The 14,772-nt window shown below is 37.5% G+C and overlaps 1 protein-coding gene across 1 annotated transcript in view; it reads right to left on the bottom strand.

Annotated features, from left to right (window-relative positions):
- Window positions 1-14,772, bottom strand: part of ARSB (arylsulfatase B) — a 71,010-nt gene that overhangs the window by 37,592 nt on the left and 18,646 nt on the right. Inside the window, exon 5 of the mRNA XM_065860600.2 lies at window positions 544-787. Within this exon, the coding sequence (XP_065716672.1) occupies window positions 544-787 (244 nt within the window). The remainder of the gene's footprint in view (window positions 1-543; window positions 788-14,772) is intronic.

Genomic DNA, 14,772 nt, shown 5'->3' with positions numbered 1-14,772 from the left:
GGACAGCATCATGTGAACCTATTCAAATGGTTCCACTTGGAGCCAGCCTGACAGGTGCTGCACTGAGGTAACAAACCACCAAAGTGGAAACCATGCTCAGTGAGTTTAATGTCTGCATAGATTTCCCATATGTCCAACTCCAGATGCACCCTGCAGTGACACCCAGCTGGGCCTGTAGAGAACAGGGCTGGGTCCATAAAATCTACTCACTTGTACTCCACGCTGTGTAAAATCAATTAACGCACTTCTGCATCACGGAGCATTCTTGAAAAGGTATACCATATTTGTACGTTGTTGTGTCCAAACGAACAAATTCAACATACCCAGTTAAAGCTGTTATGGAGGTTTTGCATCTGGGACCAGGATTAATTTGCAACCTGGATAATTCTCTCATAGACAGTAACGTTACCTGCACTTGTACCTTCCCTTTATTTAGGGAAATGACCAAGTAATAATCCTCCTGCAGTTCCAGCTCTGTTCTCTGGGCTGATTAAATTCTTCTCATACCAGAATGCTGACTCGGTGATTTGACATGCAAGTTACCTGATAGCTTTCCAAACATCAAAGCCATCCAAAGGCTTTGTGCCATTGGTATGTCCTCCAGCAAGGTGCACTAGTGTTGGCAACCAGTCAGAGATATGGATGAGTTCGTGACTTTCTACACCTTTTTGTTTCAGTAGAGGACTTGCAACAAAGCCTACTCCTCTCACTCCTCCTTCCCAGAGTGTCCATTTTCTTCCTCTCAGTGGCCAGTTATTCCCACCTGCCAAAGTTTGTCCTCCATTATCTGGAAAACAAGTAATTAAAAGGAATTATTAGTAAGAAAGAAACAGAAACAGAACCATCTTCCCCACAACATTTATTAATCCATTTGAAAAAATATTTTCACAATATAAGTGTGTTATGCAAGTGCTTGCATAGTGCTGCTAAGTGTTTACACAACACATCACATGTTCAGAGCATGTAACAAACGTATGTTAATTCTTGCTTGAGTCTTACAAATTACTACAATGAAAAGTTATTTCTAGGCAGAAATTATACCACACTACAAGCCCATGATTTAGAAAGATTTTGTTAAGAACAGCCTCTGATACTACTAGATAAATATCACTAGACATGCAAAGCTTCCAGAACCAAAGAATTTAAAAATATAGTTCCAACTAATTAACCGACCACCAGAAAGAGTCACTATCAATGCCATCATTATTACTCAGAATACACTGTTTTCCAAAGCAGTATGGTATAACTGAAGCAGAAAACTGTTATTTCAGTGTCAGGACAATACTCATACTCGTTGTTTAGAAGCATTTTTTCCCCTAGATTTGTAGGCAGTCACACTGATCTTTAATGTCACACAAAACAGCAAGCTTCTCAGGCAGAAGGAAAAAGCCCTAACAAAATGATTTTAAATTTATTAAAGTAGTTGAAGTGACTTGGAAATGTATTGAATTTATCGTGTTTGGTGAGAACAACAAACAAGATCCTTACAGAAAAAGTTGAACTGTGACTACAGTAACTCAGGAATATCTACATGAATTAGAGATAGTGCATGTAACTCTTCAACTCTCTCTGACCAAGCTTCCACACTTAGAATAAAATCCAGACTCCTGAAGTAAACAGAATTAATGATTCCTTGAAGTTACTTTTAGTACTGCTGTACAGCTGTTCTTATTCAAACCTATTGTAATGAACTCAGAAAAGTCATTCATGGCAATGCCTTTAAGCATAATTTTTCTGTATTTTAATGAGGTTAAATTTATTTCAAATAGTAGTTGTTGAACTGAGATATTGTATTTTCTAATTAAAAACCAGGAATTTGAGGGAAGAAACAGAAGCACATGTCCAACACCTTATGGAAGAACTTTACTGTCACCAGAATACAATAACATTTTCTCCCTTCTGTTTCATTAATTAGGGATTGATGTAAACCTGGACTGTGAACAACCTTCTGCTGCACATAGAAGACCCTTTTTGTTCTACTAAGGAATAAACTAGTGCATGTCTCTGTGAAGATTTTCAAAGGTGGAAGGTTAAACTAAATGAAGCACTTGGAAAAACAGCGCATGGTTTGAAAATTGTAAAGTGTTCTGTGGCCCAGCTAGCTTCCAGTAGGGCTGTTTGTGGTCCAGCACCCTTGGGTTAAAATCAAATAAATAAAGAGCTTTATTGTCTTGAATATGAAATGTAGGCAAACAAATACTAGGTACCAATATTTCTCATACAACAATGCTGAGCACTGAGATCTCAGAATGTAAGTAGTGGCTGGTTATTTAAAAAAAAAAAAAAAAAAAAAATCAGTCTCAACAATTCCTTCTACTCTTACTGTAAACAGGAATTCCTGTCAGGGATACTCACGGGACAGAGCTTTCAGTAGCTTTTAACCATTGGTGACCTTAGAATAAAAGGTATCTCATCTACACTGTATTAGAGCACAGTTTGGATATACAGTGGGATCAAAGATTAAGTACGTTAAGTATCTTCTTCATATCACGGGCTACTTACTGTCCATATCAGTTTAATACCAGCATATGAGACTTCTTTTCAGTCCTAAGTATCAGCAACAAAGTAGCAAGGAAATTGTAGAAGTAGACTGTCTTTTAGAATAACAGAGAGAGAAATGTGTGCATTTCCCAGGTTACAGTCAAATTCTTCTGGTACTTGCTTTATATTTACTTTCTGTAGCTGAGTTGAAGACATTCATGTTGTGCCAGCTTCATTATACAATAACCTCCTTGAGACAAGGGGGCTACCTAACATATATCCTATAAAAACTCATGTGTGATATCAGCATTTAAACATAGTACACAAAGTTAAAAAAAGGTAAAAAAAAAACAACACCATCTTGTTTTGATGGCTTTTCTGATACGTAAATGAAAAAACGTGAGATGTGAAACAAGCTTCATCCCACTCATTTTGACTTCTCATTTTCACATTGTTGAAACATTACTACGTCCTTCTCCCTCAGGAATTCACGTTCAAAAGACCCTTTCCGCTTATTTTCTTGACTGAGTTATCAAGAAAGTGCTGAAGGAGGGAAAAGTATGGTTTCTGTTCTGATTACTCAAGTTGGTTTCCTTTCTAGTTAGGCAGAGCAGAGCTGATGTGTCACTGGCACTTTACACGTAAGTGATACCATTTTTCAAAGTTATAGATAACTACTTCCGTACAGTCTGAAATATTTTCTAGGACTTCAAATACCAACAATTTGTTAAAGAGGTGTGAGTTGCATAATAATGAAAGACGATAATGGAGTCTGTATTAATGAAATATTAAGCTAACCACTCAAATAACAAGATTGTGGGGGACTATAGTGGGCCCGTGGATTCCCTGACGGAGGGCATGGGAACAGAAGTTAGCCTTGAAGACATGAAGGCCTACCCGTGAGAAAGATGGGAGATGTTAAGGTGTACTCGTGAGAGAGAAGGGAGTAAAAGAGTAACATTGATAGTAGCAAAAATAGCCAATGAGATGTTACTGCTGTAACTTGTAACCAATAGTGAAGAGACACATTAATGGGTAAAACTGTATGAAAATGCATTTGCGGCAATAAATGGCATCTACTACTTTCATCCTAGAAGAACTTGGTCTATGTCATTTGTCCGTCTCAACCGCAACACAAGGTGAAGGGGGTGAACAAACTAGAAACCCCTGATTGCATAAGGTATAGATGTGGCAGAAGGAAAGGGATGAACAACTCCTGCAGGACTGTAACTGGAGTTCTCGTCCATCTGTTCGGATACCTTTCCCCTAAGAAACCGCTTTGGATGTATACAATTGATGCTAAAAGCTTGTATGGCTTCAGAAGGCCACTGGAGAAGTTAAAAATGAAAAAAATACCTCATAGGTCTTTCAAGAAAAGACATCACATCTGTCTCAGGAATTTCATCAGCCACAAACTGCTGAGAATTTGGAAGTTACTTTCCTAGTTACTTTCCTAGACATGTGCTACCAGGTATTGCTGTAACAAAGGGATGCCTGGCTAGATGGATTCTTCTTCTGTGGAAGTACAGTCATTCTCATGTTCTCCCAAATAAGCTATTCCTTACTCCTCATGCTATTTTAGCAAAATATCTTGAATATGGAACAAACTCCAAAGTTCATATGGAAACTCTAAGTAGTTTAAAACACACACTCAATATCCACTTAGGTAAGAGACAAATAGGATCATTGTTGCTGCATGTTCTACACTGGCTTCATATCCAGTTCTAAATTGACTTCAAAACAGTATTTCCTGACTGATTTATCGTCCGTTTTTGCAACTGTTTCTCTCCATGACTCATCCTAATACCTAATCTCAGCAGACAGTCTCCAGAGCTAAGCTTTTGGAATCAAGGTACCTACAACTAGAGGCCGTGATTTATAACATTTTTTTATTATTAAATCTTCAGCCTTGCTACTTCAGCTGAAAACACAAGCCTCCCCCAAGCATGATACTTCAATTATCTCTTTCCTGGAGACAAACATCAAATACGATTTTCATTAAAAGCAAAAGTGAAATAGTCTGGAAAATATAATGAGCATGTTTTTCCTATCTGTCAGAATCATTTTTGTAATTAGATCTATATAATTTAGACTTCAGTAGTACCCACAAAATATTATGTGCATTACAAAAATCATAAACAGCTCTTGTCCCTAAAGAAAAGATGAAAGGGGAGAGAACAGGGCTATAGCGAGAAATCCTGGTAGTTGGCATAAGTGTTACCTAGCTAATTTATACAGTTTCATTTGCTTTCTTAAATGGAAGCATCATACACGTTTAAAGAGCTTTGCTGTTTGCTTGGCTTGGCTTGTTTTGATAGGTGTTGAGCTACCTTTATTTTCTCACAGTATTTTTATCACTCCCATCATTCTGTGTTATTAAGGAAGGGGGTATTGATATGCCTTTTTTCCATTCTGATGGAATTTTCTTCCACAAGCTGAGATTTGTGACAACAAAAGGGAACACTGGGAGAGATATTCTTGCTGATACAAGAATGGGCTAAAACAGAGTTCATAGCAGGCATTACCACAACCAACGAAAAAATACACAGAAGACATACGCAGGGTAAATGGCAGAGTGACAGAATAAAGTGGAGAAACAGAAGCATCTTGGCTATTTTTAAAGGTAGTTTTGGTCAAAATTGTGCAGACCTGAATTAACATCAGCCTTGTTGACTACAGAGAAATCTGTATAATGTAGTAATTGTATCATAAATACCAATGATATGCTGCACTGACTTGGGAAGAGGTGTAATTCCTGCTATGAAAGCAAAAATCCTACAGAGCAATTCAGAAGGGAGTCTGCAACAGTCAGATCTGAAGGAACCACGTTGTCACAGACAGAACAGTTTCTTAAGGGCAATAAATATTTTTCAGGGTTAGGAACTGGTCAAAATAGTTCTATGTACAAAAGTCAGACTAATGTCTAATATCACCATTCTCTGCAAATTTATGTGACTCATGTGAGTAATATAATTTTCTTTTAATTTTCTGTTGTACTTCAGTATTCAAGGAAAAGGTATCTGATAGGATCTGAATGTATTGTCAAAAAAATCCAGATTGTCAAAATGAACAATTTCATTGGAACTTACAAAATCAGTAGGTCTATGCCACCCTCAAAACTAATGCAGTGCTTTCAAACCCAAACCACCACAGTTCCTCCATATGAATGCATCTGTGGGACATATATCCTGATAAAGTTGGCCAGATGAAATAACTTCTGTCTTCAAAATAGTCACGCACAGTACCCTAACTCCTTGAATACTTTTCAAAGCACTGGCAAAGTTGATCCTCAGTAAATACACTATGCATTACTATAGCAAAAATAAAATTCTGAAGTGAGAACTTGTCTTCTGTTTTGATTAAAATATCTCAAAAAAAAAAAATTTTCTACTGACTCTCTAGCAACTACCCAAATATGCCTTCAATAAAAAAATTAACTTCTTATACAAATATTTCTACATTTTTTCAATCTCATGCACTTATTTACATCTAATAACTTTATCACCCATCTTAAAGTACATACAATACAGTTCACATTAAGCTATTTTAATGGAGTGAGTTGAAACAACAAAAATACATAGTACCTCCCTCCCAAAAGATTTTGGACGAAAAAAGGACACATTTTGCTCACAGAAAATCAGGGAATATAATCTATTTTTAAAAAATCTTTGTACAACAGAAGGTGACTGTCTTTCAAAATTACTGTGGGGTTTTTGTTAAAGGCAACGAAGAGGAAGGGTGTTTTTTTAAAGTTAATTTAATAAGCAAAATAAAAGCAAAGTAAAGCTTGTGCATCTTGAATATGCCTTTAAAACTGAAGGCCAATGTTCTCTTCCCACAAACATCTGCTTTCGTAATTAATATTCATTGTCATACACATGAGAAAGAGTTTAATTTCTTAAATGTGTAATTTGTAAACCGTCAAAGATGTTTTGCAGAAGTTCTTAAAGGAGTCAATAAACAAAACAAAACAGAGAGGCCCTTCTGTTTCTCCCTAACCCTCCTCTGAAGAGTTGCCAGCTGCCAAACATTTTGAATAGGGCAGTATATACATGCAGTGATGTGGGATATATGTATCTAATATACAGTTTAATGACTAAAACCTCTTTGAAGAGCGGTTGGACAATAAAAAACCAGCAATAAAACAATTCTGAGAGCAATAACTAATGAAGCATGTATGGAATCAAGTCTTCAGATGGACTCATTTTGTTATTGAACTACCCTGGAACCGAAGCAACAGTCTGTTTTGTACTATGAAGATAACCCACATCAGCAATAGATACCCACAACTGTGGGAAAAGATTAATCTGGGATTTATACCTCTTTAGACAGCAGAAAACAAAAAAAGGCAAAAGTTTTGACTTAAGAATGAACCCTGACAAACATCCTTTTCAGGATCATTAATATCTCTCTCACATGTGTGTTCCTTGCTAAGACAAGTCCACAGCACTTACTGAACTCAGGGGCAATATTAATAGCATTAATAGACTTGACGAAACTTCACGTATTAGGGCTCACTCCTGACAAATTCTGTTTAAATTGATCAACAAGCTTGAAATTTATTGTTGGGGGAAGAAATGAAGTAGAAACAAGTCCTGCAATAATGTATAAGGCCAGTTTTTCAAGAAAGTAAGCTTAATCTCCCCCCAGTTGTACATGCAAAAATTAGTATTGCCTATGTAGTAGAAAGAAAAACTTATTTTAAAAGCTAGAAAGAGACCTTTGTGCTTTATTTTTTGGATGTCTGGAAAAAACCTGTAAGAAGAGTTTCCAAAGGACGCTTAAATACAGTATGACCAACACACTAACTTTCTTCACCATGTGGACAAGCGGCCCAAGTGACCTCCTTCCTGCAACTTCCACTACCTGCACACACTATCTTAGCAGCTTCTGCTCGTGATGTTGCCTCACATTTATTCTCTGGAAGAGAGGTACTATTTTCTCTGCAAACAGGCCAGAAACTGGACTTCACTTTAAAGATTGCCCTCACTGCTTTTTCACCAGCTCTTACATAGGACATAAGTGGGTAAACTAAAAATTGAAAATAATAAACAAGATAATTTTGCTTTTTTTGCATATTTTTCAAAAGCAACAGTGTGTCTTATTGTATCGCTACTCATTTTCTTCTAACAGTGTAGATCTTGTTTCAGTTACACTATAGCAAAGTAATTTTTTTTTTTTTTTAAACAGACCATCCTTTGTCTCACTTGTGACCCCGCCAGTTGCTGCATTGTTTTTATGACCACAACAGAGATACATCCCATGGTCCCATTGACATGCCTGGCAAATTATTCTAGACAAGCTCCTTGGAGAGGGCTTCCTGGAATTCATCCACAGATTCACCCAGGACTCTATTTGGTGGTGTTATTGAGCAGTTTTAATCCCAGGAAAAAAGAAAAACAAATCAAAACAAAACCAACACAAAAACAAACAAAAACAAACAAACAAAAAAAAATCACCACCCTTGTTGACTACATTTAGCATGTAAATTGTTTTAGACAGTGAAAATACCTCATAAAAATATGCAGAGTTTACATAAACTGTCCTTAACTTCTATTTATTCTAAACCTTCCATTCTCATTCCCCAGAGAGTTTAACGTTTGTGATATATATTATACAACCTTGATTATAATAGTAGAACTGTAATCCTAAATCGTCCTAGTGATCCTAATTATGATGATAAGTTTAACAACGGGTTTTGGCACTGGTAGAACAAAGAGTGATCCAAGAATATGGGAAATATTTACAAGAATAACTCTGGAAAATACGGCACTAATTAATTCATTCCTATGAGAAAAATAACAGTTTTAACAGAAAATTTTATTTCTGGACTGTTTTGCTTTGTATGTCTCATAGTATAACAAATTATGCATAAATAAATTTTATCAATAAGTAACAAAAGACCAAAACTTCTTGACATCACAAAAAAAAAATCAACATGCAACATTTTATAAGGAGGTTAATAAATTTAAATACATAATTACTCTCGGATACCTAGGTTCATTTTTTAAAATAGCCATCCAAAAGTTTAACACAGATTGGTTTGTATATAACTCATATAATCACAGAGCAAGAAATAACCAACATTTAAAGGAAGCATTTAATTAAGAATCAGCAAAAAAAGAAGAGAGAGAAAAATCAAGTGCTGTGTGCCAATGAAGTCTTTGACTATGCAACCGCTTTTTTATCCTATTCAGAACAAGGCATGAAGAAAGCTTTGGAAGTAATACATCTGGAGGGGCAAAGTAAGAAAAAAACTTAACTTTAAACACCTAGGCTCATATAATCAGATATCACAATTCAATTCACTAATTGTTTATCATGTACTGGTGCTTAATAACTTTAACCAACCATTAGTGTCTGTAAAGATCTAGCCTATCATTTCTGGTTCTGGGCTACAAACACCTAGGTCTTCTTTCTTTCCTGAAAACAGTTACAAAATAGTTGCCAAATACTCCTATTCTGTCTACAGTACTTTTCAAATCTTGGCGCACCCCAGCTTTTTTTTCCGTTTTCCACCTGTGCTTAAGCTTCTATTTTTTTGAATTAACTATTTTTTCTGAAGCTGCTCCCATACCCTGCCATTCCTCCTCTTGGGCCCCTGCAGTAAGCTGATCTAGCACACATCTGTCTGATGTGTAACCCATGCCAAGCTCTGTTTGAAAGGCTTGCCTGAAGTCATCCAATATTTTAAAAGTGAGTACAGACCAGAAAAAAAAAACAACTCTGATTTATTTTATAATGCAGATTAGGGCACTTCAATATGTTACCAAGTTAAAGCATCTTCAAAATAATGAGAAAAAGGAACCTTCTAAGCTTCTGCTACTCCTGAAACTAAAGTCTGCCAACCTATTAAAGCCATCAATTGCATGTAAACTAGCATGAAATAAGCGCACAAAATGCTTGAAGGGGAAATATGATCAATAATAATTTCTGGTACTTGTTCCTGTTTCTTGCTGTTGATTAACAGATTAATTGCTTTGTGAAAATGAGAGTGGAAGTAAGCGGGTTTCTCTTTGCTAAAAGGAACAAGGAGGTCCCTCCTGTATGCTCCCTCTTTCCATTTAGAATAGTGTTTTAAATGGAACTCAGAAAAACGTTTAGTTTCCAAGTGCGTCCCCCCCGTCTCCCTACAAAACAGAAGAGACATGTCCATATGGTAGACAAACACTCAATAAAAGGAGGACTGGATAGGACTGACAAATGACTGGGAGTATGCTCGGAAGCACTGAATTTCAAGCATGAAATTTTCTAAGTGCAGAGACTGTCCAATAGCTGGCAACACCTAGGTGTTTTTATTCAATAAAAGCATTCGGAAGTTTATTTTGAATACATTTGGGTTTCTTCCTCTGCTTCTGGAAGCAGCATGATTCTCTTAGAACAAAACCTAGTGCTGTTATCCCAACAACATTATGGATCTAATTAGGAGGCATATTTATAGCAGCTTTTGGAGGAAAAAATGCAGGAAGTCAGGCCACAGTTACTGTGCTTACGGATACCCTGCATAAGCAGCGATCAGCCAAAACTAACGCATCTGTACTTCCAGATGTATGGAAAATACGTGTCCTTAGGCCTGCTGGTTTTGTACTTTACGTTGCAGCTGTAAGGTAAGAAAAGAGGATCCAATTCCAACGATGAGAACAGGAGCTGGCAGAAAACTAGTTTTACACCCATTGCTGATCAGAGTCATGTACAAGAAAAGATGTCCATGACTTCAGATGCAGCAGAAGTGTTCAGGTGTGCATGGCATGCAGGGAAAGCTGCTAGCCCTGGGGATCGTTATTTCACTTTTCTCCAGTTTCATCTTTTGAGGGGCAGGGAAGAAATTACTCCTTTAACCTAACAACTTTTTGTTTGTTAAACAAACCAAACCAAACCAAATGAAAAAAAAAAAAAACCAACCACACCACTTCCAGTGACATGAAGCTGCAAAAACTTAGAATTACATGGAAACAGCAGAGACAGATGATCTAATACACAGGCATTAAAGCCTCAGGGTTGTGCCCAGAACCCACATTTTCTATCCTAATATCCTGTAACCCCTGTTCCTTGGTGGGATGCAGTGGGACTGCTCCAATTGCCTTCTGTCACTTCTTTGGCACACAAGAAACAGAGCAATCTGGAGCTAATTTGAGCTGTTTAGCGCATCAGGATACAGCTGGGAAAGCTTTTGGGAGAAAGGCTGGGGAGGAAGGAGAGAGCTGCGCGTGGTCCAGCTGAGCCTGCACACAGGAAAGCACTGCAGATGGGCACCTTCCAACAACACCGCCTGCAGACAGGGAAAACCACCCCGTGTCGAAACTCCCCAACCAGCCCAGGAACCGCAGAAACCTCAACGCAGGCAATGAAGAAGTCTGCCCCTAACAGCAGGAGTGGCAGGGACACCACTCAGTGTCAGGAACATTTCAGCTGATTGTCACTCATCCAGCAGCAGCCCAATTCCTCCTGTGTCTCTACAACTTCTATATTTCATTCACTACAAGCCAGATGTCTTTTTTCCTTCTTAAGTGTAGGCACATGCATTGGCTTTAAACAGCGCAAACTATGACTTGATTCCGGCAATTGGATAGATCTACATCTGTTTTTCACATCACTTTTGTTTGAGGAGAGTGCCTTGAGTTTTTAATCACTTGGGGCCCTAGTTACACCCAGAATATATTGGCTCAATTTACTAGCAGAAAGAAACTAACGTCTGCTGGCACAGAGACATAAAAATGAAACAAAACTCTTTAGTTATTACTTACAACATTGGACATTTGAAAAAAGGGCAGCACACACCTTACTAAGAAGTATCTGTCCCTAAGCTAATTCTCACACCAAGCACATAAACCAGAAAAAAATAAATTCCATTTGACAGTTCTCTAAACCAAATAAACCAAGAAAAGAATACAGAAAATAATATTCAACACTAGTCTTAAACTTCAGTGGGGACAAAACAGGTTAATTACTTTGTGATCTGTTGCAACTATTTGGTCTCCTGTAGGCTGCTTCATCCTCCTAAAGATGATATTAAAACGAAACAGATAAGTTTACTCAGCATGCATAGGCGAAGTGCATCAGTCTTGTATAGGTACATTCAACCACGTCCACACCTCTCCAAACAACTACCCCAGCTTTTGCTAAATGAAATTAAGCTTCCATTGGAGGAAAGAGATTATTTGATAAGTTAATGTGGTGACACAGAAACACAAGTAATGAAAAGAAATGGAAGTTTACATAAACAATTTTCTTTTCCGTTAATGATCTAAGCAGTATTTTTAACCAGTCTTCATAAATCTGTTTTTCAGCAATGGATTATGTTTTCCAGGTGCGAAAACAGCAGACAACATACTTGCTGAATGAGTTTTTCAGAGTAATTTTTTGCCTGTTATTAATTTCTTTAACATCTTTGCTGGGTGACGGGTAATAATGGCTGAATAACACACTGCTGGATCTAAGCAAAAGAATGTTAAGTTGGATACAACTGAACCTACTTTATCCAAATAAACAGAAAAAGCCCTAGTATTTACAGCGCACCTAATACTCTCCTTAATGTTGTCACCTCAATTCTATATTCAAGTAAGTGACATTTTAAATTTAATTTGCAATTAAATAATGATTATTTTATTCCATCTTTGTGATTTTCTTTTTCCCCAGCTACATGCATGACATCTTCTAATTGCTCCCATGTTTGAATCTCTGCAATACTCCTGCAAGACACCATGGTAGTTCAGTAGGGTCACCAGCAATTTCCTCTTGGCAAAACCCAGCCTTTCTCCAACATCATCATCCTTGAACTTTCTGCCACTTTAGATCATATTTCCCAAAACCTGAAGTTGTGAAATCTCCCCTCTTGGCAAACATCAAGCCTTACAGACCACATTCAATCCTCAAATATACACACAGAACTCTCATCAGTTTCAAAGGGAAGTTGTTCACATGGACAGTGGAAGCAGCTGTAGACTTCAAAGGAACAGTCAGATTGTCTTGGTGGACATTTTCGTTTTGATGGTTTTGTGCCTAATGATCATTCCTTAGAAAGTTTATCCTGGAAACACTATCCTTTACAGGTTAACTGGTTTCCTGTTCTATTCCTGATACTGGGAAAGAAGCAGAAAAATCCGTAACACACTAAGAGATTCCTCTGCTCCAAGACTGTATTTTGGTATAAACAGAGCTTTAGCCCTGCATGGCCAAGTGTTTCCCAGCACATCCATACTTGAGAAATAAGTTAACCCTTTCATTTTCAGAAGGCATCTTTTCTCTGCAAATTCCTTATCTAATATAGTGACACCAAAGTCATATAGTGCATCCACTTTATGATTCAACTTGTGCTTGTAAAAGGAGTCCGCCTGCTATTGCTTGTCATCCTTTGTGCCATCAACAGTCAAAATTTATCATCTCTTTCATATTATTGACCAAACCACTCATGATCCTTCCTCAGCCCGCTCAGTCCAAATGGATTAGCAAAGATCTACTGTTTCAGTCAAATGGGCAGGGCTGCTGTAAACAAGGGTGAAACGAGAAGGGATGGTGACATGCTGTCTAGTGACCTCCCCCAATATCCACAATTATAGCTGCAGCTTTATCTTCCTCATAAGGACTTCTCCTCTCCTGAGTAACCACTACCTGACCCATACATTTGAGTCCAAAAGTCCGATCTTGCCCCTGCTCCCACTTTGGCAAAGGAGTTACTAATTCTTTAAAAATCCAACTTCAAGTCTCTGTCAGGATTATGGAATAAGTGACCCATTAAATTAGTCAAGGTCTTCAGGTCCATGTTTTCCCAAAGCCTCTCTCCTCACTTGCCTTAGGCTGCAGCAAGATGTGCTCTTTTGCCTCTGACTAAACTAATTTAAAGAGCTAAGCTAATTAAAAGCTCTTAGTTCACACAAGAGGTCAACAGTTCCTAAAAAAGGCTGGTATTATTGCATGTGTGCTCACTCTTAACACAGTTCCATCAAAATTATCTGGATTAATAAACCAAAACCATTGTAACTATTAAAAATGTTCAAGCTATCCAAGGTCACTTGAGAATCGCAGGAAGCCACAAGCAATCCCTGAACACAGCTGACAGACCTCAGGGGCCATTGCCTGTGAGGGAAGGCACCTGTGGGCAGAAAAAGCCCCTAACCTTAGACCCACTCATCACTGTCACTGTCTACACAGCTATTCTGCCTCCTGAGGCATGCATTTTTCCTTTTAATTTTTTGCATTTGCATTCTTTGACTGTCTGATGAACTGTCACTATTGGCTAGCAGCAGTTTATGTCTCCGAATCGATGTGAACCATTTGCGGTCAGTAAAATGTAATTATTAAACTGTTTTAAACAAAGGCTTTGCTTTTTGACTCCATTGAAATAATCGGAATACAGCTTGATGCCAGCATAATGTGTAATATATTCAAATAGGCAGATATGAATTCATATCATTTGCAGCCACAACTGCAACTATGGACAACTTTCAGGAGAAAACTAATGGAAGACACTTTTTTTTTTTTAACCCCATGAGAACAACAATGAAAGAATACTATTGAAAAAATTCAGACTTGACAGAAAAGGGTGCATAGGATTTCATTGTTAATATTCACTTGTTAAAAATGCTTATTTGATTGCAAAATCTGTTACAATGCTGCAGTGAAAACAAAAATCAGATGTAAGGAGATGTAACTATTAAATTGCGTGTCAGACGTCAAAATATTCTAACTAATTCACTGATAGTCTGATAAAGTATCTTCTTGCAAGATATCAGAAGCAGTTCAGTGCTCCAATACATGCAGTCCTCTGGAGTGATCAGCAATAATCTTTCCCATAGCTTAATCATGCAAATTGTTTTTAATACAAGAAGTTAAAAATGAAAAACATACATTACATTTGCTGCATTATTTAATTTTATATGTAGTTTGAGCCATTCTAAAGCATAAGTGAAACTACTGATGCAGATTTTCCCAACCAAGTCCAAGTAACTCTGGAATCTTAATACAGAATTCAGGGTCAGCTCACTTCAATGTACACAGAGCTCTGGCTATATTTTAACTTGAGAAAAATGCAATCAGAGGTCAAACCTAAGAGCAGGCACAGGCAGCATTCCACACGGCAGCACCACTCAAAGTTCAGATAAAAAGTGGGGGTGTTTCTTCCCGCTTAAAGAGAAACATAAAGATAGACGCTGTATAGTAAGAGAGAGATAGTCCAGTCATAGGAGGCACATGAAGGTATCCAGAGATGCAGAGATTTCCAAGGGGCATAAAGACAATTAGTAGGGACATATACAAAAAGCAGAGGAAGGATGAAGACTGAGCCATAAGGAACTG

This window comes from Patagioenas fasciata, chromosome Z, assembly GCF_037038585.1.
Source record: "Patagioenas fasciata isolate bPatFas1 chromosome Z, bPatFas1.hap1, whole genome shotgun sequence".
Classification (NCBI taxonomy): domain Eukaryota; kingdom Metazoa; phylum Chordata; class Aves; order Columbiformes; family Columbidae; genus Patagioenas; species Patagioenas fasciata.
This window is presented reverse-complemented; position numbering and strand designations above follow the sequence as displayed.